Raw genomic sequence first — 25,779 nt, 5'->3', positions numbered from 1 at the left:
ATGCTGAGGCGGGATTCTTGTACTCATATTGTATAGGGGGGATTTTCCCTGCTCCTCACTCTGGAGGAGTGGGAGGCAGGGAGCGCTCCCCGAACTCAAGAAGCCCTTTGCAAAGGGCACTGGGGAACCTTTAGTACAGGGGCCGGGATTGGGGTACCCCGTTGCACTGCCCTCAGGCTCTGGTCCCCTCAGTGCAGTCGTGTGCAGCGGGGCACAAGGCAGTGGGGTGGGGGCTGGCTACGGAGCCTTTCCCCTTGGCTCCGGTCTGGGCTGGTCCAGGATCTTTTTCAGTCACTGCTACTCCCAGGCAGCCTGTGTGAAATGAGCTGGAAGGCTCGCTCATCCCAATTAAGCCTGAGCTCACGCTGCTGGGACCAGGACTCTTCTACCCCGTCCCGAGAATGGCTGCCCCAGAGTCTCACACAGGCGGGGTCTCTTCCTTGGATACAGTTGGGGAAGACAGAGATGCCTGGACCCACTGGACAGATCCCCCCAGGCCAGGCTCCCTCCCTGCCTTCAGCCGACGCTTCCAGTCCACGAGGCTGTCTCCTTCCCCTTCAGCCCCATGCGGACATTTCCATGCCTGCCACGTTGCATCACCCTCTCCCTAAATCCCCATCCCGTCTCCCCTCCTTGAGCCCCCAGCTCTCCCTGCACCTCATCGCTCTTGTACATCTTTCCCCTCAACCCCAGGCCCTCTCCTTCCATCAGATGACGCCACATGCCCCATCCTATCCATGTCCCTAGACTCTTCAGGCATCCCCTGCCCCTGAATGTCTCTAGAGCCCATTCCCTGCCATCTCCCCTTCTCTGTGCCCCCAAGGTCCCCATGGGTCATGTCCCCCTTTCCACCCTTCTCCAAGCTCTCCTTTTACTTGCTCCAGTGGTCCCCCTTCCCCTGTCTCTCGTGAGGTCCCCTTGCCCCACACCTGCTGCTGGCCAGGCCTCGAGGCTGAGGGAGCGAAGATGCTGCTGTTCTTCTCTGGCCAGCTAGAAGTCTGGGGGACATGTGGGCCTCTTGTCAGTGCTCCATGGGGCCGTCTTCATTCCACACCCTGCCAGGGATCTCACCTCCTGCCGCAGTCCCCTCACTTCCTCTCCCGCTGTTGGTTCCAGGAGAGCCTCCTGGGCGGGTGGAGGAACCTGGAAGATGGGCTGATCCACAGGGCTCTGCGCGACCCCAAGAGATCCACCCACAGGCAGGCGCTGCTGCACCTCCTGTCCCAGGCCCTGGGCCTGGCCGGCGCACCCTCTGAGGCCTCTGCTTCCTACAGCCCCCAGGCCTTTGTGAAGGAGATGGAGGTGAGGGGCTAAGAGCGATTGTGGGGGGCAGGCTCCAGTGTAACGGCTGTGCGTATTCCCTAGCCCCACGCTGGAGGGGACTCACCCCCACCGGTTACGGGCCTCTGGCTGGGACTCCTGCCCCCAGAGTTGTCTGTGGCCAAGATTCCCCACCACTCCAAGTTGGTCCACGGGGCTCTCTGGCTGGAGTCTCTGTCCTTCCCACGGGAAGGACATACCCAGAGTCCAGGCAGAGCTGGGAACAGGTCCCTGCCTGGCACCGTGCCCTGCTGCCTGGGCAGAAAGGGAAAGCGAGGGGCTGCTCAGAATACAAGGAACCCCCTGCTTTTTGGAAGAGTCTGGCTGTCCCAGCCCGAGCCATCCCAGGCAGGGAGTGACAGCCAATCCTCTCTCCCTCAGAGCGTCCTCTTCACGCCATCGGTGCTAGAGCACCTGACCTGTGACCAGGATCAGGAGGAACTGAAGCAGATCCTGACTGTCCCGGGCAGCCGGCAGCCCTGGCTGCGGGCCTACCGGGCCACCATCTGCAACGGGAGCGCCAGCGTCCGCCTGGAGCACTTCACACAGCTGGCCATGGAGCTCAAGGAGCAGCTGGATGTGCACAAAGTCATCAGCAGGGTAAGTGGCACCTCAGCCTGGCGGAGGGAGGGAGAATGTCTGCGGCTGCCCTGCTCTGACACTGGGGCCTGCCCGTCCTGGAGGGAGAAGCTGGGTACATGCCTTGCCCTCTCTGCCAGTCTGCACCCACCTTGGCATAAGGATGCAGAGCCCTGTGTCCAGGGACGTGATCTACTGGTCTCAAGCCATCAGCTCGTTGAACTTGCAGCTCCCAGGCAGCAGGTCACAGGTAGTGTTGATCCTGGCCAGGTCACAGGTAGTGTTGATCTCCCTCCTGGCACTCAGTCACCAGTTCCTCGATCCACCCTCTGCCAGCGCCTGCTCAGCCAGGCGAGCTTTGCAGTGTGCCTGCTTAGCCAGCAGATGTGGGTGGGGTCAGACCTTGGGGGCAGAGCATTGAGACTCCTACTGGAAGATCACAGGCTTAGGGGCCTGTGCTCTCCACCCCAGCCCTCCCAGCTCCCCTCCTCTGCCCCCCCTCTCGAAGCCAAGGTAGCTCTTCCTGGCCCACCTCCCTCCTGCCTAGCTTTGCCCTCCCTAGTCTTATATTTCAAAACCACTTCACTTGCACCACCTGGCTTCCTCAGCTGATTGGTCATTTCAGAAAGCCCCGCCTCTGGGACGGAGTTTGCAAAGGGCCCATTCATCCTTTGCCTCTGGTGCATGGCCTCTGCCTGCCCCAGTTCTCACCATGTGCAGATGCAGAGCTGTTCTGTTGGTTGGGGTTGGTTTGCTGGGGTGTTTCTGAGATCTCTCCTGGACGCAGTGCAGCCACTGCCCTCCTGGCCGCTGAGTCTCAGCCAGTCCAGGGAATGGGGCCAGGCCTAGGAGCTGTTGTCCCTGTCCCACAGACCAGCCCCTTTTATTTGCCAGGGAATCCACTCTCCTTCTCTTTCAACTGGCCCGGAGCCCTGGTCTATCTCTCCAAGCCATCCCCTCGCTCCCTGGGGCTGCAGGGTCCTGGGAGGAGATAGGACTGGACAGCATTGTCACTTCCACTCTAGGGCTTTGCAGAGCTCCATCCCACCAGCACCATCACTCGATATCCCTGGGACCAGCCCCACTTGTGTGTGTGCACTCCAGGAGTATTCCAGGCGCCTGGCCACCAGTGCAGCCGAGGAGTGCAGCTCTCCCCATGTGGAGTGCCCAGTGCTCTCTGGCATCAGCGAGGGCAGGAATCGCACCCAGGGGTCTCCGCTCCCAGTTGCCATGGGGTCCTTAGGGAGGGGATGGCTGGGGCACTTAACATTATTCAGTTTAGTCACCTCTCTTATGTGGCTTCTTCCAATTTCGGCTCACTTGGGAGAGCTGCTGGAGCAAGGGGACTGGTGCTGACGTGCCCTTGCAGCAGGGCCTGGGCACGGTGAATGTGCCAGAGAGGCCAATAGAATCCCACCAGGTGCTTGCCGAGCCTTTCCTAGAAAGATGGCGGAGCCCTACGCAGGGTGCCTGGATGCAGGGAGCCCAGCAGCGCCACGGACCACACATCCTCTTGCCGAGCTGGTTCATTGCACAGTGTCTGCTGTGTTAATTACACTGGCCACTGTCTCTGCCTCTCAGCAATGGGCCCCCGTCAGCTTTAGGGGATGCAGCAAATGGCCTGGCCCGTACACATGAGCCTGCCACCGGGGGCGAGACATCTTGCCAGGTGAAGTCGAGCTGTGGAGGCTTGGCAGGTGTCGGTTACCTTGGGCATGAGCCTGAGGCTTCTTGGTATTTTCCTACAGCTGCTTACGCCCATTGCAAATGTGCAAGGCCATTGTGTTTCCATAGAGCTCCCTGACGCACAGCGCAAGGGGAACGGGGTGGCTCAAGGCACAGGGAATGGGTGACTGGCTTGCAGATGGTTGCAGATAAATGGGACCCCTCCGTGTGACAAGTAGCCCACTCTGGGGGCTGCTGGAGGGAGCGGGTGAGGGGCAGTAGGTGGAGGCTGTGGGAAGAGGAGGTGCGAAGCCAGGCAGAGTGCTGATGGAGTTGGGAGGCTGATGGAGTTGAATGTTGGGGGGCTGGACGGATGGGGGGCCCGGGCTGTGGGAGCAGCAATCCAGGCCCTGGAAAACCCAGCCTGTATCTGTGATGGACCCCATGTATTTCACGCCAGGAGGGTATTTCCTTGGCGCTCTCCTGGCTGGACTCCTTGGCCCTGGTAACTGCTGGGAGAGTGGGACCCATGGACACCCTGCACTGCGGCTGAACCTCTCCCGCCCTTGGCTTTGCAGCTCAGGCTGGACGAGGTGAACAGCACAGCGGCCCAGCACCGGCTCCACGCCCTCCTGGAGGACCTCGTGGAGATGGAGAAGGTTCTGAAGGACGTGGACATCCTCTCGGCTCTGGCCAAGCTGCTGCCCCAGGGCGCCTGTGCCAGCAAAGCACCCCCGCCCGCCACCAACAGCACCAGCTGGGGTGGCAACTTCACCACCAGCACCAACTCCACCATGGAGGAGGGTGACAGGGAGCCCATAGGAGAGAATCCCCAGGGCCAGCGCTCGGCCTTTGTGCAGCTCTGGGCAGGACTGCAACCCATCCTGTGTGGGAACAACCGGTAGGAGCTGCCAGACGGGGGCCCCTGTCCCTGGGATGAGGGGATGAAGGGAGCCCGGGATGGGGTAACTGAGGGCACAGTGTAGGAGTGAGGTCCCTTGGCAGAGATGGCCCAGGGGTGGGGGTAGCATGAGTGGGGTCATGGAGAAGCTGCAGGTTAAGACGAAGCTCCATTAGCAGGGCGGGGAGGGGTGGGAAGCGCCTCCTTTGGGAAGAGGGAGCAAGGGTCAGTGCACCAGACCCAGACCCATTTTCACCCCCTCGTACCTTGCGGCTAGCTTGAGCCTGACACAGCGGGGCAGCCTAGGCCTTGGTAGCAGGGCTGCTTTGGGAACTGGCCAGCTGGAGAGGCCAGGTCAGCCTGGGCCTCGGAGCTTGCACCCCCTCTCCCTGGCAGTGCGCTCTCCCACCCCAGAGCGCAGTCCCTGAGCAAGGCCATGTGGGGAAAGCCAGGCCAGCTGCTGCCCGAGTGGGTCTGCACATCCTGCCCACGTGTCCTTGTCTGTGGGAGGGTTTCCATGCCGGCACGGCACAGCTCTCGCTGCACCAACCCCACGGCGTCTCGCTGACTCACCAGCATGTGAGTTGGTGTGAAACCGTGCTCAGGCCTCTTGTGCACTGGCCCCTGCACAGCATGGAATGTGCAGGGTGTCAGCAAAGGGAGTGCCCCCGAGAGCCTGGCGGGGAGCAGTGGGACTAGTTTGCCCAGGGCAGAGCAGGTTGGTGTCACTGCCCTAACGGGAGCAGGAGATGACTGTGGAGCATCACTGAGGGGTAGGGGAGCACTCCAGACAGGGCTCCGTGCTGAGCACCAGGCCTTCCCTCAGTGCTACTGTGGGACCCTGGGCAGGTGCCAGGACTGCAATGCTTGGCAGGGTCCTTGCTGCCCCCCCAATGTGCACATGGGGCAGTGGGTTTAGCGAGTGCCCTGTTCAGCACTGGCACCTACTTGCCAGAGGGACCTCGAGCTGCAGGTCCAGTTGCCACACAGAGGGGGGCCCCTGCCTTGGCGGGTGGGGGTGCTGGGGTGACTGAAACACCTCCTCCTTCTGCAGCCTGGGTGGCTCTCGGAGCCCTCCATGTCACTGAGGGCGAAGGAAGGCCCCAGCACTGACCCCGCGTGGTTCCCTTTCCAGCACCATTGAACCCGAGGCCCTGAAGCAGGGCAACATGAGCTCCTTGGGCTTCACCAGCAAGGAGCAGCGTAACCTGGGACTGCTGGTGCACCTCATGACCAGCAACCCCAAGATCCTGTACTCGCCTGTCGGGACGGAGGTGGACAAGGTCATCCTGAAGGTGAGGGCGCTGGCCAGCCCAGATGGGCCTGCACAGGGCGGCCGGGCCTGCTGGCCATCACTCTAAGCCCTGCTTCTGTTGAGGGGCCCCTGGAAGCCCCTAAGGTCTCAAAGTCCATGGCTAGCCAGGGTGGGGCCGAGCACCTCTCTGGAGAGCAGCTTGTGGCAGGCAGCAGCGCTTAAGGAGCTGGGTTTAATGGATCGCTCCAGCCCTTGAGCTGTGCCATGGAGCCCTGGGGGCCCATTGAGCTCTGCCTCGGAATCGGTGATTAAGGCTCAGTGACTGAAGGGGAGGGGGAAGGTATTTTCCCTTCCTCCAGCTGAGTTGCTGCTGGAGGCCGAGCGCAGCATGGCTGTGGGCTTGGTGTAGCATCCGCAGCAGGTCCGGGCTGTGTGGCAGCCAGCCAGAGTGGTTTCCAGCCCAGCGCCACAGGCTGCTGGCCCAGTTTGCCCTGTTTGTTACACGTCGGAAGCTGGGTGTTCATTTTCTTTGTGGTTTCCCCTGACATCGCCGGTCCCAGCACCGAGCACGTGACAGGAAGGTGCGTGATGCCAGCCCAGGGTCAGTTCCCTGAGGCCTAGCGCTGCGTGAAGCTCCTTACACCCAGGCAGTGAATGGCAGAGGCCAGCAAGAAGGATGCTGGTTTAGTAGCATTGTGTGCCTGCTTTGCACACAGGTAAATGCCCAGGCAGAGAGGAATTAGGTCCCAGGGTCCCATCTGGAGGCCAGCTGCATCAGTGGCATTAACTACTGGCGACCGGGCAGGGCCGAGGCCGTGTCTGGGTCACAAGAGTTGCACTGATTTAATTACATTGGTTTTAAAGTGACCTAGTTAAACTGGTGAGGGCCCCTACCATAGATGCACTGAAGTGGGTTTAACCCTTGCCTAGACTGGCTTAGTGTTGTTGGTTGCAGTAGCTACTCTGGAGTAATGCCGTGTGTGTCTGCACTGCTTTCACTTCTCTAACCTAGGCATGGCCCAGCTCTCCCTGCTGTGTATGGGTCCTTAACCCTTAATGACTTGGGCAGACTAGTGGCGCCAGTCCCAGACATGCAGCAAGGCCAATCCTCTCCTATTGCCTCCCTGTCGCCTGCCATCTCCGCTCCCCTCTCTCCCCACAGGCCAATGAGACCTTTGCCTTCGTTGGGAATGTGACTCGCTACGCCCAGGTCTGGCTGAACATCTCCTCTGAGATCCGGGGCTTCCTGGAGGAGGGCAAACTGCAGCGACGGATCCGCTGGCTTCAGGAGGTGCTCGTGGGAGGGGGAAGGAGAGGAATGGGTTTGGAGCCAAGCCAAGAGACAGATCTTATCACCACAGCAAAGTACCTTTTACCTGCTCCGGTATTATGGCAGCAGGTGCTGCGGGATGCCCATCCTGTTGCAGGGCTTTACTTCAGGGTGCACAGCCCTGGGCCCATGTCCTCTAGCTTCCCAGGCGGGTCACTGGCATTGCCAGCTGTGCTGCAGCAATCCGGGTGTGTCGGGGGGGAGCTGTCGTCCTCTCAGCTTCCGGACTTTGTGTCCAGTCTGGGGGGCGGGAGCCAACAGTCTCAGGCCGGGGCAATGCTGCTGAGTGACGCACAGTTTGACCACTCAGGTGCCTTGCTGTATTAACATCACAGGACTGGGAAGGGGAGAGACGTCTTCTGGGTCCTTTCCCTGCTCCTGGCTTTGCTGAGGCTGGCTGGCTGCCTCCAGCTGCCTCGTGACCGGTGCACCAGATGCCATGGCACATGCGCTTTGCTGGGCCTCCTCTCTCTGTACAATTCAGGGCCAGATTCCCCACAGCCCTGCTTCGTTCCTGACGGCCGTGCAGGGCGGTGTAAAGTGCCCCTGCTGGTGAGGGCAAGGGGGGCGGATAGGGTGGTGTTTGCACGGCTGCAAATGATGGTGCAAGGCAGGGGGAGTGGGGCCTCCATGTGTGTTGCACAAGTAGCACCACGAGCAGATGGGGTGAGGTATGGAAGCTCCTCTGCACCATTTCATCCTTTCTTACCTCAGTTTGTCTCTCTCCCTGGGCCTGTCCTTCTCCCCAGTTCACCACCGACATCCACAAACACCCAGAGATCCTGAACGCCTCGGACAACAACCTCCTCCGCAGCTTCATCGACGGCAACTTCTCGCTGCCCAACACCAGCGCCCTGCTGCAGCAGCTGGACACTATCGACAACGCCGCCTGCGGCTGGATCCAGTTCATGTCCAAGGTGCGGGTGACGCAGCCTCTTGGAGCCAAGCCAGGGTCCTGCCAGGCTGCCCAGGAATGCTGGGAGGCCCTGCGGCCTCTCTCCCAGGGCTTGTTTAGGGGGCCTTGTAGTAGCTGGGTGGTCTGTATCCCCTAGGATCCCCTGGAACCACAGGTTCAGATCCCAGCAGGTCTGAGTCAGCCCTTCCTCGCTCTAGTTTGCTGGGCCAGGATCTTTCCCCTCAGACCGCAGTGCGTGGGCCTCCCAGAGCACTCTGCTGAAGAGCTGGGGCGTAGCTGGAAATGGGGGTGAATGCAGGGTAGATCCAAGCGCCTTTGGCAGAGCTGCTCGCAGGACTCCGCTTGGTGGCCAACCACAGCCCCGGGGATCCCTGTCCTGATGGAGTAGCACCTGGGTGCGCAGAGAGGTGGCTGCGACTGTGCACTGGCCCCAGGGCTGGCAATGCACTCTGTTCGGGCTCAGGCTGTGCGCCCTGTTTACACCCGTCCCGGGCAGTGTTTGGATGCAGCTAACTGTGAGGGAGTTCAGGAGAGCGGCCATGGGAGTGTGCCCAGGAACACTCCCCGCAGGGCATCCAGAAGCATGGGGAGCTGTTCCTGGGCAGCGGGGTCTCATGGGGCCTTTCCCTCCCGCCAGGTCAGCGTGGACATCTTCAAGGGCTTCCCCGATGAGGAGAGCATTGTGAACTACACGCTGAACCAGGCGTACCAGGACAACATCACGGTGTTCGCCAGTACGTCCCAGCCCTGGCCTCATGCTTTCCTTCCCTCTCCCCTCTCCAGTCACTGGGCCACACTTGGTTCCTCTCCCTTGTCATCTCAGGGCATGTCCATTCGCCACCCTGCTGACTCGCCAGCTTGGAAACCAGCTCCTGGCTTTGGCTGGCTGCCCTGAGCCCAGCTGGCTGCCCTGGGTTTAACCCAGCACTTCCGGATACGTGGGTTTGGATTTGGGGGGTTCAGAGAGGCTCATTCGCTCAGCCACCCATGGCCTCGGCTAATACTAGGCCCTGGCTTCCGGGAACCTGCTTCACTGCAGCTCCCCGTTTCGTTAGATCCCCTCGTGGGAATGGGGTTTGGTGCGTATGTTGCTCAGTGTCTCAGCCAGACCCAGCAGTGCTGGGAGCACCCATCCCCCATGGAGCCCAGGCAGTAATTACTGGAAATTAGCAGTCCCTGTGGGGGCTGGCAGGGTCAGCCGATACCTCCCCTACGTCTGGCTGCTGGTCCCTGCTGTGTTAGCGCTCGCAGCATGTGCAGGAGGCGGGTGACCTAGGGGGATCACGTGTGTGCCGTGAGCAGGGAGCGCGCACTGGCGCATGGTCTGTACAAATGCTAGCCGGTGGGCTGCCCGTTGGGCAAGTCACTCATTTCAGATACAAGGATCCCCTCCAATAATCCCCATGTGTATTGTCCATAGCAGGAACAGAAGGCAGGGAAGATGCCGGTATGGGAGAGAGCAGGAGGCTGGTCTTGGCTCTGCCACTGACTTGCTGGGTGACTTTGGGCTAGTCACTGAACTGCTCTGTGCCTCAGTTTCCCCAACTATAACATGAGGGAAGCTTTCTTAAGGCAGCTACAGGTCTTAATTCAAAGCCCTGTGAGATGCTGCAGTGGAAGGTGACCATTGCTGGTTCCCTCTTCTTCTGTTCAGGATTCTCACTGCCCCCTCGTGTGGGGTCTGGTCTGAAGCTCACTGAGGTCACTAGGACCCCATTGATCTCTTTGGGTAAGGCCCTGGGGGGTGTGGTGTGAGAGTGCCCTCCCTGCCCCAGCGTACGCTAGCCCCCGAGCCAGCAGGGAGAGGAAGACCGCCTCGTGTTCAGCTCTCTGAGCGTGCTCTCCCCTCAGGTGTGATCTTCCAGACCAACAGGGATGGCTCCCTGCCCCCCCACGTGATGTACAAGATCCGGCAGAACTCCAGTTTCACCGAGAAGACCAACGAGATCCGACGGGCGTACTGGCGACCGGGCCCCAACACGGGCGGGCGCTTCTACTTCCTCTATGGTTTCGTGTGGATCCAGGGTGAGTGGCCTGGGGCCGTCCTGCCAGCAGCCTCACGGCAGCGCGCACAGCACCTTCTCAACGAGTGGCACCGTCCCTGTCCCTCGCTGACCTGCGCTCTTCTGTCTCCCCTCAGACATGATGGAGCGAGCCATAATCAACACCTTTGTGGGCCATGACGTGGTGGAGCCTGGCAATTACGTGCAGATGTTCCCGTACCCGTGTTACACCAGGGACGAGTGAGTAACACCGGGGGTGGCTGAGGGGGGAGAACGGTACTGGGAGACTCATGTCGTGTCATGGGGGCTGCACGGACCTGACAGGCCAATCCCAGCCCCTGCTTCTCCCCTGGGCAAATACCTTGCCAGGCCCAAGCGGCCGAACCAAACTGGAGACAAGGCCCCAGTGCAGGCAGTGAGACAAGAGCTGGGCACGGTGCTTGGGGCTGAGGGGGGCTGGAGCCGAATTGCTGGACCCCTCTTCCGCTTCCTTCCATTCCCATCAGCGAGGGTTGATGCAGGGCTCCCGTCCCCCTGGCCCCGTCAGGGGAGTCTGGCCGGCCGGGCGCTCTCATGGGGCTTTGCTGCTCTCTCCCCCAGCTTCCTGTTCGTCATCGAGCATATGATGCCCTTGTGCATGGTGATCTCCTGGGTGTATTCGGTGGCGATGATGATCCAGCACATTGTGGCGGAGAAGGAGCATCGGCTGAAAGAGGTGGGGACCCCAAGCACCCGCAGGCAGAGCGATGGGCTCTCGGGGCCTGCTGGGGCGGCAGGAAGTGGGGGTAGGGAGGGAGATCACCTGGTTACTGCTCCAGGTTGTAGTTTGGGAGCCAGAGAGAACCACAGGGTCTGTCCAGCCCTTTCGAGCCATTAGCCACAAGCCCTGTCTTGTCTGTGCCCCAAGGGACAGTGCTCTCTCTCTCGCAGGGGCAGCTGGGCTTAGGCAGACTGAGCCAGGAGAGCGGGTGGCTTTTCTCTCCCACAGCAGCTGTGGCCTTCTCTGCCCTTCTCCAGGGTCTGAGTTAACAGGGGACAGGACCCAGCCTTGGCTGCTGAAGGAGCAGAGAGCTCTACGCATTCTCTGAGCCATCAGTGCTTCTCTTGCCTGTGATATCATCCTCTGTTCTCCTTTGGGAGGTGTCAAATCCACAGGATCAGTGTGATGGCACCAGCTTTGGAAGGGTCTCTAGGAGGAACCCCCTCAGTGTGTCAGTCCCCCTAGGGGTCTCGCTCTTCCTCCAGGGTAAGCCGCACTGCTTCACCGCCTCCTTAGACTGAACCTCTGGGCCTGAGGCACCCCCACTTCCCACCGTGGGCCCCGTTCAGCGAGTCCAACTGAGCCGGGCCCCAGTGGAGGCTGGTGCACGCTGGGGATTGATGCACCTCACCCAGCAGTGTCAGAGCAGCCGGGTTTATTCCTTAACTGGAACGCAGCGTGGGAAGTCCTGAGGGTAGCACAGAGATGACAGTTAAGAATAATCCATTCTGGTTAGTCCAGGGCCCAGCCAAGCTGCAGTGAGCTCCATTGCTCAAGCTCTGTCTCTCCATCTGATTTCCTTTGTCAAACTCTGGGTGAGAGCCACGACTGCCTCCAGCAGCCAACACTTACCCCTCCCACCTACCCAGTCCTTGTTCTCGAGCTGGAGAGATGCTGCTCAGCCCTGAGGAGGGGCAGGCAAGTCTATGTTTCACGGGGGCCTTGGTTGCTAGGTATCAATGTCCAGACAATTAGATTTGCCATTGTCTTTTCAGAGGCTCCAATGATAAGGGAATCCAGATCTAGACAGCCAAGTGACACTCATATCTGTGTCTCTTTGCCTGCTATGAGAGCAAACAGCCCTTTCCCACCCCCTAGGTAACAATGCAGCACATGGGGAAACTGAGGCACACATAAGCTTCATAAAAGTACTACCAACAATTCCCACTTCATCACAGGGGCGATAGCATCATAGAATTGTAGGACTGGAAGGGACCTCGAGAGGTCATTTAGTCCAGTCCCCTGCACTCAGGGCAGGACTAAGTATTATCTAGACCATCCCTAACAGGTGTTTGTCTAACCTGCTCTTAAAAATCCCCAATAATGGAGATTCCACATCCTCTCTCAGCAATTTTTTCCAGTGCTTAACCACCCTGACAGTTAGAACGTTTTTCCTAATGTCCAACCTAAACGTCCCTTGCTGCAGTTTAAGCCCATTGCTTCTTGTCCTAGCCTCAAAGGTTAAGAACAACAATTTTTCTCCCTCCTCCTTGTAACAGCGTTTTATGTACTCGAAAACTGTTATCATGTCCCCTCTTGGTCTTCTCTTTTCCAGACTAAACAAACCCAGTTTTTTCAATCTTCCCTCATCGGTCATGTTTTCTAGACCTTTAATCATTTTTGTTGCCCTTCCCTGGACTTTTTCCAATTTGTTCAAATCTTTTCTGAAATGCAGCACCCAGAACAGGACACAATACTCCAGCTGAGGCCAGAGTAGAGCAGAAGAATATACTTCTCGTGGTTTGCTTACAACACTCCTGCTAATACATCCCAGAATGATGTTTGCTTTTTTGTAACAGCGTTACATTGTTGACTCATATTTAGCTTGTAGTCACTATGAACCCAAGATCCCTTTCCGCTGTACTCCTTCCTAGGCAGTCATTTCCAGCTTTGTCCATGTGCATCTGATTGTTCCTTCCTAAGTAAAGTACTTTGCACTTGTCCTTATGAAATTTCATCCTACTGGCTTCAGACCATTTCTCAGTTTGTCCATATCATTTCGAATTTTAATCCTATCCTCCAAAGAACTTGCAACCTCTCCCAGCTTGCTATCATCCACAGACTTTTTAAATGTGCTCTCTATGCCATTATCTAAATCATTGATGAAGACATTGAACATAACCAGACCCAGAGCTGATCCCTGCGGGACCCCACTCGACATACCCTTCCAACTTGACTGTGAACCACTGATAACTACTCTCTGAGAACAATTTTCCAAGCAGTTATGCACCCACCTTATAGTAGCTCCATCTAGGCTATCTTTCCCTAGTTTGTTTATGAGAAGATATCAAAATGCTAAAGTCAAGATATACCACATCTACCACTTCCCCCATACCCACAAGACAGTGTCAAAAGCTAAAGTCAAGATATACCACATCTACCACTTCCCTCATATCCCTGAAAGCTATCAGGTTGGTTTCACATGACTTGTTCTTGACAAGTCTATGCTGACTGTTACTTATCAAAATTATTATCTTCTAGGTGTTTGCAAATTGCTTGCTTAATTATTTGCTCCATTATCTTTCCGGGTACTGAAGTTAAGGTGACTGATCTGTAATTCCCCGGGTTGTCCTTATTTTCCTTTTTATAGCTAGACACTATATTTGCCCTTTCCCAGTCCTCTGGAATCTCTCCCATCTTCCATGACTTTTTGAAGATGATCATTAATAGCTCAGATGTCTCCTCAGTCAGCTCCTTGAGTATTCTAACCTAGGATATATTTCATCAGGCCCTGGTGACTTGAAGACATCTAACTTGTCCACCACGTGCATCTGACGAAGTGAGGATTCACTCATGAAAGCTCATGCTTCAATACGTCTGTTAGTCTATAAGGTGCCACAGGACTCTTTGTCGCTTTTAACAGATCCAGACTAACACGGCAACCCCTCTGATACTTAACTTGTCCTAGTAATTTTTAACGTGTTCTTTCCCTATTTTAGCCTCTGATCCTACCTCATTTTCACAGGCATTCGATATGTTAGACATCCAATTGCTATTAACCTTTCTGGTGAAAACTGAAATGAGTCATTTAACACTTCTGTTGTTTTTCCTCCCTTGTTGCATAACAGACCTACCCTGTCCTTGGTCTTCCTCTTGTTTCTAATGTTCTTGTAGAATGTTTTCTTGTTGAGCTAGCTAGAGGCATAAAGGATAATCTCTCTTTGGGCCTTGGCCTTTCTAATTTTGTCCCTACATACTTGTGTTATTTGTTTATATTCATCCTTTGTAATTTGACCTACTTGCCACGTTTTGTAAGACTCTTTTTTGAGTTTCAGATCATTGCAGATCTCTTGGTTAAGCCAGGGCGGTCTCTTTCCTACGCATGTTTCGGACAGCAAGAACAAACCGAACTGGAGAGTGCTCCAGCTGCGCCCCCTGTCTGAGGGGCATGCTTTGTCCCTCCAGGGTTTTCCCATGTGCTGTGTCTCACGTCCCCCAGTGGGGCCTGGGTGGAAGCGTTGGGCTTCCCCCACACAATGTCCAGGCCTTGTCTAGCACAGCCGTGCCGCACCTCAGTTTCACGAGAAGCAGTGTTGTTACCAGCAGGGGACTGGAGGGTAGAATCAGAGGGAACCTATGCCGGAGAAACCAACAAGCCGGCAAAGCATGAGCCCTATGGATCCTGCTCCCTCCCCGGCAGAAACTGATGCCTGGATTGCAGTTCCTGAAGGGCTGCTGCCTACCCTGGAGAATCCACCTTTCAGTCACCTCGTCAGCTCCATGACGACTGTCTGCCCTCTCCCTGCATGCTGTTGGGTTCACCTCCCCCCACCCCACACTTGTGTTCCCCGGGGGTGCTCGGGGCAGTTAGCTCACCCCAGCTTTCCCCTGCCAAGGGGGGCTCAGGGCAGTTAGCTCACCCCAGCTTTCCCCTCCTCGGGAGGGCTCGGGGCAGTTAGGTCAGCCCGGCTTTCCCCTGCCAAGGGGGGCTCAGGGCAGTTAGCTCACTCTGGATTTCCCCTCTCCGGGGGGGCCGGGGCAGTTAGGTCACCCTGGCTTTCCTCTGCCAAGGGGGGCTCAGGGCAGTTAGCTCACCCCGATTTCCCCTCCCCGGGGGGCTCGAGGCAGTTAGCTCACCCCGGCTTTCCCCTCCCCGGGGGGGCTCGAGGCAGTTAGCTCACCCCGGCTTTCCCCTTCCCGGGGGGGCTCAGTTTGAGTTCAGGTCACCAAACAAGCATTAGGCGGCTCTGTCTGCCTTCCTGGGCCCTTTGCTCTGCCTCTTTCCCGCAGGAGACGCCAGGGAAACTTTACTGCTGCACCTGCCCCCTTGGGACCTCCTAGCTGCACTTCGGGAGGCCCTGCTGCAGCCGAGTGCTGAGCAGCCCCAGTGATGGGGACCGAAGAGTCCTGCTGCCTCCCAGCCCCCGCCATGGATCAGTTCCTCCCCCCCCACCTTGTCATGGGGCCAAGAGCTAGGCAGGTCCAGAAAAGGTCGGGACCTTTATATGGAGCTGGGAAGCGCTCCAGCTGCAAACCGGGGGCTGCGGAGCAGTGGATCTCTTCGCTGCCTCTGCAGGGTCTCTTGTGCCTCCCTCTAAAGCAGGTGGCCACAGTTGGAGACAGGACCCTGGGCTAGTGGACCCCCAGTCTGAACCACCCTGGCAGTTCCGCGGCTTCCTGTTTCTTCTGCTTCCCAATTGCTCCACTTGCCTTCCCTCACCCAGAGGAATCGGGATTAGTCAGCCAGGCCAGATCCAACCTGGCAATACTTTGGCAGCTAAAAGTCCAACCACAGGAATAAACCAACAAACCCTCTGACCTCCAGAGACCGGCCAGTAGAAAATAAGAGCCATCCTAGCCACACCTGTAGTGCCACCGTCCCAGAATGGGCCACTGGGCCCCTTGCTGTGACCCCCTGCCAGCCTCTGAGCTTTAGGGGTCACAGATGGGAGCTGCATGTTCCTCTCTCCTGCGCTGCTTCTCTCCCCTTCTGCCTGCCTGTGTTTTAAGAAGAAGCGGGATCAGACTCTAATGCTGGAAGCTGAGAGCGACTAGCTGCACAGACCAGCCAGGGCCGCGGAACGTACTCTTGAGCTAGGATCTCTCTCTTTAAGGTGCATGGGGAGAGGGAGGAATAAGATGCTTGTGAATCAGAGTTTAAGGCCAGAAGGAACCACCAGATGGTCTAGTCTGACCTCCTGTGTAACACAGACCACCGACCCCACCCAGCATCCGCACCTCAAACCCAACTGCGGAAAGAGACTCCGGGTGGGCTAAGCTGTTGTGTGCCAACTCCAGGCAGAAAACCAGAGGGACCCAGGCGCACTAATGCCTGACGTCCCTGCAGTGACAGAAAACTGGCTAAATGAGATATACCCAGATGCTCCTAGCCAGCAAACTGCTCCCTCACACGCACACGCTGCACCCCCATCTCAAGGCCACTACCCAGCCACTCTGGCCGAGGGAGAACTCGGTGATCATGTAGTGACCACAAAGAGAGACTGGGTTATCCAAGCTCTGCCCATCTGGCCTGGCTGTCTCCTGCCTCCTTTACTTGCTGTATTTCATGGCAGTTAATTAAAAAGGGGCTCGTGTTTCTGGAGCCCTTGTTTCCAGAGTGCCGTGAACTCAGGGAACCAGGACCCTTTCAGGAGCCTCCAGTTGCAGCCCGATGTCACTGGCCACTGGTGGAAATCTCGGCCTGAGGGAATTTGCTTGTTGAGTAGATGCAACGCCTGTAAGAAACACCTTAGCAGCACAATCCCGGCCTCAGATTACTACAAGGCAAGTAACAAATAGGGAAATGAAGGAATGATCCTCCAGCTCCCGCCTTCCCACAGGTTCCCCTTGCCCACACACCCATCAGGGCATTGGGTGCAGAGCTGTTCCCTTTGAACCTGGCCCGTATTGAGATGCCTTGTCCTTGCTCCTCTGTGTCCCATGAGGACGCCTGCTGGCAGGGCAGGGTCTGTCCCGTGGAACCAGTCCCAGTGGGGCCATGTGCTCTGATGGCGCGTGGCACTGTCTCTTGCAGGTGATGAAGATGATGGGCCTGAACAACGCAGTCCACTGGGTGGCCTGGTTCATCACTGGCTTTGTCCAGCTCTCCATCTCCGTCACCGCGCTCACCGCCATCCTGAAATACGGCAAGGTCCTGATGCACAGCGACGTCTTCATCATCTGGCTCTTCCTCGCCATCTACGCTGTGGCCACCATCATGTTCTGGTGAGCACTGGGGCGGGGCAGGGGTGTAACACAGCAGTGATGGCAGGGGCCCAGAGGCTGGGGACGAGTCAAGCAGCCAGAGGGGCAAGGGACCAGAGCAACGAGGCCTCTAGACATGCACTCCCTGGGGCATGGCCGCTGTCTCTGAGCCTGGGGGGATCCGGGGGGGCTGGGGTAGCGGGGTTAATTTGTTACTCTGGAGTCTGGATTCCATTTTTGTCCAATGTGTGATTTCACAGTTTCTAGCAAAGCCACAATGCTGGGGCCATTAGCGCGGGACCATGAACTCCCAGAGAAGGGGAGCCATGGATGTACCCAGGGTCACCCCAGTGCTGCTCGCACTGGGCCCCTCGATTGGGGGAGGCAAGAGTGGGTCATTGAGCTAAAGCCTCAGCCTGAGCCCTGGGCACTGCCTGTTTCTGCGCCACCAGCAGCAGGATTAAAGATGGTTACGAGCAACGGGTGGCAGATGCTTTTCCCACCCACCCCAGTACAGGCTGGGATCGTCTCGCAGCTAAAGGCCAGATAGTCCCCTGATGCTGGTGTAACTCCCTGGGCTTCCATGGAGCTCCTCCTGATTTACACCAGCATCATTAGAGGAAAATCCAGCTTGTGGACAATGCCACAAGCTCAGACCTCTGAGTCTCCGGCTGATTCGAGCATTGCTGAGTGATTGGTGTACAGGGGGAGGCAGGCTGACTGGCGGTGAGAAGCCTGTGCTGTCGGGCTGTCGCAGGACACGGGTGTCTGCAGGGATCAGCTGGCTCGTGGGCGGGTGGGAGTTATTTACGGTGCTGAGGATCGCAGGGAAGCAGGTTCTCCCATCAGTCGGTGGGAGGTGTCGTCCCCTTCCATGTTCAGGTAGGAGGAACCACAAAGTCGTTGTGGTGCAGCCGCTGTGGCTATGAAGGGCAGTGGGGAATCTATGCACCTGTGTGGTGACACAGCAACACACCCCTGCCCTGGCCATCCTTGCTGGGGGGTGCTTGGTCCGGTCAGAGCTGGTTCTGCTGCACTCCCTCTGCTCTGTTCTGAGGGGTGTTTGCCTCCTGGAAGTTTTAGGAAGGGGAGCCAGAAATGGAGTCCGAGGAAGCAGGGTCGGTACTGAGTTCCAGTTCCACTGTCCGACATGACAGCTTGTGGGCCAGTCTAGCCCCTCCTCGGAGGCCCTGGTCCTTCTGGCAGGGGGGTGGCTCATTGGCAGGCTCAGCAGAGCGGACAAGGACTGAAAGATGAGTGGGGACTGAATTCCCCAGGTGCCCCTCGAGCGGGGTGAGGCTCACCAGCAGGGCAGGGTGAAGGAAACCTGCTGGGCCGCTCCATGCTGGGCCTCTTGGGTAGCAGACAGAGGGTTTCTGTCCCCAGGCTGCCAAGGAAATAGCCAGGTCTGCCCCCCAGAACTCTGGCAGGGCAGGGGGAGTCCCCATCATCTGATGGAGTTTGACAGAGTGTGGGAGGTGGTCATGCCTCTTTTTCTCCAAAGTGGGTGATGAAGTGTGGGGGCCGTGTGAGCCTTTTTCTCTGAGGGGAGAGGTGGGGCTGGGGGTGGGGGGCTAACACCCTCTCTCTCTGGGGCTTGGGGTCATGCCCCCCCGGGGCAGGGACTGGGGCGGTATGACCCCCTTTCCCTCTGTGGCGGAGGATGTCACACTGTCTGCCCCACAGTTTCCTGGTGTCCGTGCTCTATTCCAAGGCCAAGCTGGCCTCAGCCTGCGGGGGAATCATCTACTTCCTGAGCTATGTCCCCTACATGTACGTCGCCATCCGGGAGGAAGTGGCACACGACAAGATCACGGCCTTCGAGAAGTGCATCGCTGTGAGTCCTGGGGCCCGGCCTGGTGCAGTTCCCTGCAGGCCCTGGGCATGGCTGGGAACGGGGCTCCCCAGCTCTGCTCCTTCCATCACCAGCCTGCCCCCCACGTCCCATCGCCCTCCTTGCTGCCAGGATGGGCGGGGCATGCTCCCTGCTCCTTGCCCAGAATGCAGACAGGAGGGAGACGCCCCCCCACCTCCCGGCCATGCCTCCAGCCCCAGTCACTGGAGGAGTCAGGCCGCCTGTGACCAGAGAACTGCCTGCTGCAGCTACAGGGACCAAGGAGCCTTCAGCAGGACAGAGCTGGAGAAACCAACATTTCCAGCCTAACATCCCTCTGCATAGCCAGAGCCTGGTTGGGCCAGGGGCTCGAAGGGGGAGGGGTCCTGAAGGCTCCGCTGCCCTGGGGAGTGGGGATAAGGAGCCTCTTCCCCTCCAGGAGGGTGGGATCCCTGCAGAGCAGTGTGCCAACTAACACGAGCCGCACACTGTGTCCTCTCCAGAGCCTTGCAGGCTGGTGGGTGCATGGCACTGCCCAGCTGCACCCTGTGATGGAGCTGGGCAGGGCAGGAGCTGGCCCCTTGTGACAAGCTCATGCCCCGTTGTGAATCCTGATCTTAGAGCCGCTGCACCAGGGTGGCTGCAGGAGACAGCGGTGCCCCCTTCCATCCACTATCCACACCCCCAATGGCCTTTTTCCCTTTGCTGCATCCAGACCCTCCATGGATTCCCACCCCCACCGCCAACGGCTTTCGTCCCTCTCTGCCCGTCTGTACCCCTGATGGCCTCCCCCGAGCACCTGGCTAGGGGATTGCTGCCCAGGGCTTTAGGGGAGCAGCTCTCGGGCTAACCTCCCTCTCCCCCACTCAGTCTCTCATGTCGACCACGGCCTTCGGGCTGGGCTCCAAGTACTTTGCGCTGTACGAGGTGGCCGGTGTGGGCATCCAGTGGCACACCTTCAGCCAGTCGCCTGTGGAAGGCGACGACTTCAACCTGCTGCTCTCCATGATGATGCTGATCGTGGATGCCGTGGTCTACGGTGTGCTGACGTGGTACATCGAGGCCGTGCACCCAGGTATGGGCCAGGACCACCTCCTGCAGCCCAAGGGGGGCAGGTGTAGGGTGACACTGACCTGACTGGGATGGAAGGAGGGCCAGTCAACAGTCTCCCCATGCATGGCTGTGAATGCAGGGGGTGGGGGCAGATCAGCATCTGGCCATGTTCATGAACCGGGGGGGTTGGGGGTATAACCACCCAGTGATCTGCCCCAGGGCTTTGTATGTTGTCCCTTCCAGGGGACTGCACATACCACCCCCACTGGCCCCCACTTCCTGGGGCGAGGCCCATGCCTCTCGGTCACACCATGGGCCTCCTGCACGAACTCCAGAACCGCTGCTGATCTCCCTTTCTTTGCAGGCATGTACGGGCTCCCCCGGCCCTGGTACTTCCCCTTCCAGCAATCCTACTGGCTCGGGAACGGGCGGGTTGAAACCTGGGAGTGGACCTGGCCCTGGTCTAGAACCACCCGCCTCAGCATCATGGAGGAGGATCAGGCCTGCGCCATGGAGAACAGGCGGCTGGGTAAGAGCGCCCACAGGCTAGGCAGTGCAGAGACAGGGGAGAGGGGCCAGTGGGAAATAGACTGGGATCCAGGGGACCTGGCTGCTGTTCTTGGCTCAGTCCCACTCCCTTGGCACCCGGTCAGTCACGTCACCTCTCTTGGGTGGGGATGGGGATCAGGCCTGCCAAAACAAGTGTGTTCCGAACTCGGGTTAGCCTAGCAGTGACTTCCCAGCCCCCGGGCTTTCTGCTCGGCTCAGCAGTGAGTTACAGCCAGGCGCTGAGCTCACGCTGCTAACCTGCTTAGAAACGCCCCTCGATTCGCAGAGGAGATGGACCCTGTGCTGCCATTTCCCCAAAGCGAGGGCCATAATACTGGCCAGCCTCGTGGAGGTGGTATGGGGCCAAATCCATCCCTGTCCCCCAACTCCTTGAGAGCCTCTGGTAGAAGGTGCCAGAGGAGGAAGTGGCATTATGGCAGAGCGGGCATGGAAGAGGGCAAGAGGGGGAAGGGCAGCTTCTCGGCAAGACACAAAGCGAGGGCCAGATCCTCCGCTCGTGGCAATCAGCATGGTGCAGTGGGTTCACCCGAGCAATGCTCATGTGTGCCCCTGGGGCTTATTGGGCAGGGCCTAGGGGGTCCATCATCCTGGGCACTGCACAAACCTGGAATAGGGGGCAGCCCCTGCCCCAAAGAGCTGCCGGGCTAGCTAGGCAAGGGGTGGGGCAAGGGAAAGCTGGCCCACGGCAGGACCCTGCCCCATTTGTTTGTTATCATTTTGGGAGGGGATTCGGGACCATCACGGCATATCCTGGGTGGCCCCACTGCCCATCTCGCCAGGGTGCATGACCCAGTTCAGTGCTGGGTGGCGGCTGGTCCCCTGGCTCCCCGCACACACTGACGAAGACACCCTAGGCCCCTGCCCACCGCCTCCCTGCTCTCGTTGCAGAGGAGATGCGTGGCATAGAGGAGGAGCCGAACCACCTGCTGCTCGTCGTGTGTGTGGACAAGCTCACTAAGGTCTACAAGACGGACAAGAAGCTGGCACTGAACAAGCTGAGCCTGAACCTCTATGAGAACCAAGTGGTGTCCTTCCTGGGGCACAATGGGGCAGGCAAGACCACCACCATGTGAGTCGTGAGCTAGGGAGCCCTGCTGTGGGCAGTGGCATGGAGAAATCAGGGCAGGTGCAGCCATGGGATGAGGGTGGGCGGGTCTCACCACCTCTGACACTGGGAGAGCTGCACGATCGCTGTCACAGTGTGGTTAGCCTGGGTTCCCAGGCTCTGTCCTCACCAATATCTTTGTGCCACACCGTGCTCCCCAGCTCTGCAGTGCTGCCAGTTCTCGGCGGTGTTGGAGTTCGTTCAGCAGGCATGCGGCAGTGCCCAGGGTCCATGACCTGATCTGGGTGGGGGAGGTGCTGAGGCCTTACCAGGGCGGGTTTGAAGGAGGAGGGCATGTGCTTAGAGTGGGGTGGGAGGTTCATGTGGGAAGGGAGTGTGGGGGGAGGCGGGGAGGTGATGGGGTTGTGAAAGCCCCGCAAGGTGGAGCTGTAACAAGCTGGTGCACACACTGGCTGGCCCTGGATAGGCTGGGCCCTCCTCTGGCATCCATTGGCCTCGGGCAGCGTGGGCAGTGCTGTTCCACAGGGCGGAGCTGCCTAAGGGCCCTTCCCAGAGTGGCACGCCGTGGAGCTGTGCTAGGCAATCGCTGTGTTTCCAGGCAGGGAGAAGAGCCGATGCTGCCCTGTTTCTTTCCCAGGTCCATCCTGACTGGCCTCTTCCCCCCAACCTCGGGCTCTGCTACCATCTACGGCCATGACATCCGGACGGAGATGGATGAGATCCGGAAGAACCTGGGCATGTGTCCCCAGCACAATGTGCTCTTCGATAAGCTGACGGTGGAGGAGCACCTCTGGTTCTACTCGCAGCTTAAGAGCATGGCGGAGGAGGAGATCCGCAAGGAGATGGACAAGTAGGGACCAGCCCCGGCCAAAGACTCCTCCCTAGGCGATAAACAGCCATCACTGTCTTGGCATGAACCATTTTGCGCGAGCAGGTTTAGTGGACTTTGACCAGAGTCCCAGTGCTCTGTGGCACTGGTCCCAGAGTCCATCCCTTAGTGCAGAATTGGCAAAGATTTTCAGAAGTAGCTAGTGATTGTGAGCGCCCCACTTGAGACACCTTAAAGGGCTTGATTTTTCAGATGGTGGATGCGTAGCACTTTCTGAAAGCCAGGCCCCTTTAAGGAGTCTCAAGTTGGGCACCCAGAATCCCCAGCCACTATTGAAACGCTTGGCCATGGGTGACGAAAGCTAAGCTTTCATTTTAAAAGTGTATTTTTTAACCCTTGTGGTTGCAGAGAAAACCTTCCAGCTGAGTGTACCCAGGGTATCTGAGTCTGCAAAGAGCCTGAAATAGTAGCTCGGGGAGGTGTGAACTGCCCCATTCGTCTTAGTGGGCTGTTAACTCAGAGATCTGCTCCTTCAGCAGTGTGCTTGCATCTGCCCAGCCTGTCTCACGCAGCCTGTGTGTGACTAGTCTGTAACAGCTATGTCGGATCTGTCCCCAGGATGATTGAAGACCTGGAGCTGTCCAACAAGCGGCACTCCCTGGTGCAGACTCTGTCAGGAGGAATGAAGAGAAAGCTGTCAGTGGCCATCGCCTTTGTGGGGGGATCGCGGGCTGTTATCTTGGATGAGCCCACTGCTGGCGTTGACCCGTATGCACGTAGGGCTATTTGGGATCTGATCCTCAAATACAAACCTGGTGAGCAATCCAAAGCATGGCAGTGGCTCTGATCCCTGTCTGAGTCCATTCCGTGCAGCGCGAGACTCCGCACCAGGATTCCCCTGCCACTGCCCTGGGTGATGAATCTTGGTTAACAAGGGCACTCTAAGAGTTACTCCTGGGGGAATTCTGTGCCCACAAATAAATAATTCTGCAATAAAAAATTAAAAGTTCTTAGCACAATATTTTAAAATTCTGCAAAATTCTGCATATTTTATTTGTCAAAATAACACAATGTATTTACACCAGTTTACATTATTTTTGGTCATTTATTTTAAAATACCTGTCAGCAAGTATGTCTGTAACAACACAGACAACAAAAAAGATTCAGGAAATGTTTTTTGACAAATAGATTCCTTACTAGGCATATTTGTACAGAACTCTTGAGTAATAATTCATTTAAACTACAATACAGGACCATATTTCCTGCACCCTCAGAAGCAGTGCAAAGGCCGTGTGGAGTCGGGGTAACAGAGGAGCTGAGGGAGAGGGAAGTAAATTGCTGGGAAGGAACCTGGGTGTGAACTTGGAGGGTTGTTGGGTGTGGGTTGAGCAAAGTATGGAACAGTTTTGGGGGGTGGGTGGGGAGGGATTGTGAGAGAGCTTCCCCCAGGCAGACCCTGGCTGACCCCTAGTTTTTCCCATTCGGTCAGGAACATCTGCCCCGTCCCTATGTGTTCCCTGTGCACGTGTCCCTCCATCCCCACTCAGACACCCCCTCCCCCAATCCCCAGGTGGCCCTGCACCCACTTCCCCCTACCCCATGTGTTTCTGTTCCCCCACTCAGCCACTCCTCTGTTCCTATATAGCCTTGCACCCCTCCCCCATCACCATGTGGCCCTGCACCTCCCTCCCCCCATGGCCCTGTGCCTCAACTCCCATTCAGCCCCTGCCCCAGTCTGTCCTCACCCACTAGCTCTTATGAGCCCCTGTCTGACCCTCCCAGCACCCCACGGTGTCTGTCTCCCCATAGCCCCTCTCTCCTAACCTGGCCCGCTGTGAAGAAGGCAGGCTCTTTCTCTTCCCTCCCCTCACAGGCAGGGAGCTGCTGCTTTGTTCTATCACCACAGCGCTCTCTGGTGAGCAAAAGGCAGAACTGCAGCAACATTTTGGCAGAAGGTTTTTTTCTGCACCAAAAATTAAAAATAGGCAGGGCTCATTAAGTATGCATGCACACAGTAGTGCAGAATTCCCCCAGGAGTAACTCTAGTGAGTAACAGGAACATTGCCCCAACCTGACCGTGTGCCCGGAGGGAGAAGGAAAGCTGGATTTTAGGGAATGGACTCTGGCTGTGACTGACCACCAAATAAAAATCCTTGTTTGAACCAGCTGAGATAGGCCCAGCAATGAGTGGTTGTAGCACAGGACTTGGAGTCAGGACTCCTGGGTTCTATTCCTGCCTCTGCACGCTCTCACTTGGTGACCTGAGGCAAATCCCTCCCGTCTCGCTTTGTGCCTCAGTTTCCCCACCTGTACCACAAGGATAGTAAGACTGCCCCACCCATCTTGGCCAAACACTCTGAGTCCCGTGGATGCAATGGCTCTGTGAGGCAGGTTTCCCGAAGCCCTGACTGCTTGGTAGAGAACATGTTGTCTTCTGGCAGCAGGTGCTGTGTGTGCTGCTTGGGTGTCCTTGGGGGCTGATCCGCGGCGCATTCCCCACTCACCCCTCCCTGACGCTCTTCCCCTGCGCTTGTCCCTGGCCTGGCAGGAAGGACCATCCTGCTCTCCACACATCACATGGACGAGGCCGACCTGCTTGGGGACCGCATCGCCATCATCTCCCATGGCAAGCTCAAGTGCTGCGGCTCCCCACTCTTCCTCAAGAGCACCTACGGGGATGGCTACAAGCTGACGGTGGTGAAGAAGCAGTCAGACTCCAGGAACGGCACAGGTCAGTCCCCGGGCACGCCACACCCGCGCTAGGGGGGTCTGCCCCCCGAGGCCACCTTGGGAAGTGTAGACAGGATCCACATAATGTAGACAGGATCAGACCTGCTGGCTAAGCTAGTAGCTCTCAGGAGGGTTGGCTGGAAAACAACATTCCCGTTTCTCGAAAAGTGGCCGGGCTTTGCAATTTGTGTTTGCTCCGGTTTGGGATGATATCAAGAACTTTCAACTTCTTTTTGAAAACACCCAAGAGTGAGACACCCCAGTACAGCCGGTAACCCTGTGCCTAAGACCCTCACCTGGAATGTGCCTGATTCACAGCAGGCGCTGGGACCTGGGGCTCCCACGTCCTGTGGGAGTGCTCAGAACATAAGCACGGCCATACTGGGTCAGACCAAAGGTGCATCTACCCCAGGATCCTGTCTTCCGACAGTGCCCAATGTCAGGTGCTTGTTCTCTGTGTAAGCAGAGGGCTCTTACCTCCAGTGTCGCGTGATCTTCTACCAGCACTGCTGAGGAAAGGAAAAGTAGTCCCCCTCATCCCCGTGCACAGGAAGCATGGGGCTCTGTGAGGCGAATCTCCGAGGGCTATTGCTTTTCTGATGCTATTACAATCCCATTGCAGTGGGAGATTGCGAGGTGCTTAGAGATGCTATGGTAGCACTGATTGACAGTCCTAGGCCATTTCTTGAAGCAGTCAGGGTTTCTATCTCGGGGCAGGAGAAACTGACAACTACTGAGCAAAGCAATTTCATGTGTGCGTGGTGCTTTGAGATCAGTGGAGTGCTCCCGCCTTCTCTGCCCCCAGAATGCCTTCCGACCTGACC

At 57.7% G+C, this 25,779-nt stretch overlaps 1 protein-coding gene across 3 annotated transcripts in view; it reads left to right on the top strand.

Annotated features, from left to right (window-relative positions):
• Positions 1–25,779, top strand: part of ABCA2 (ATP binding cassette subfamily A member 2) — a 146,545-nt gene that overhangs the window by 80,413 nt on the left and 40,353 nt on the right. For 2 of the 3 annotated variants that reach the window (XM_050926283.1, XM_050926282.1), the window contains exons 7-24: positions 1,117–1,302; positions 1,702–1,920; positions 4,143–4,465; positions 5,601–5,760; positions 6,883–7,011; positions 7,800–7,967; positions 8,604–8,700; positions 9,818–9,991; positions 10,107–10,209; positions 10,570–10,684; positions 16,704–16,894; positions 18,560–18,710; positions 19,578–19,782; positions 20,125–20,289; positions 21,219–21,399; positions 22,034–22,246; positions 22,844–23,040; positions 24,774–24,956. In XM_050926283.1, coding sequence (XP_050782240.1) covers positions 1,117–1,302; positions 1,702–1,920; positions 4,143–4,465; positions 5,601–5,760; positions 6,883–7,011; positions 7,800–7,967; positions 8,604–8,700; positions 9,818–9,991; positions 10,107–10,209; positions 10,570–10,684; positions 16,704–16,894; positions 18,560–18,710; positions 19,578–19,782; positions 20,125–20,289; positions 21,219–21,399; positions 22,034–22,246; positions 22,844–23,040; positions 24,774–24,956 — 3,160 coding nt within the window. The remainder of the gene's footprint in view (positions 1–1,116; positions 1,303–1,701; positions 1,921–4,142; positions 4,466–5,600; positions 5,761–6,882; positions 7,012–7,799; positions 7,968–8,603; positions 8,701–9,817; positions 9,992–10,106; positions 10,210–10,569; positions 10,685–16,703; positions 16,895–18,559; positions 18,711–19,577; positions 19,783–20,124; positions 20,290–21,218; positions 21,400–22,033; positions 22,247–22,843; positions 23,041–24,773; positions 24,957–25,779) is intronic. The other variant, XM_050926284.1, reaches the window with a different exon arrangement.

Source organism: Gopherus flavomarginatus, chromosome 17, assembly GCF_025201925.1.
Source record: "Gopherus flavomarginatus isolate rGopFla2 chromosome 17, rGopFla2.mat.asm, whole genome shotgun sequence".
NCBI lineage: Eukaryota > Metazoa > Chordata > Testudines > Testudinidae > Gopherus > Gopherus flavomarginatus.
This window is presented reverse-complemented; position numbering and strand designations above follow the sequence as displayed.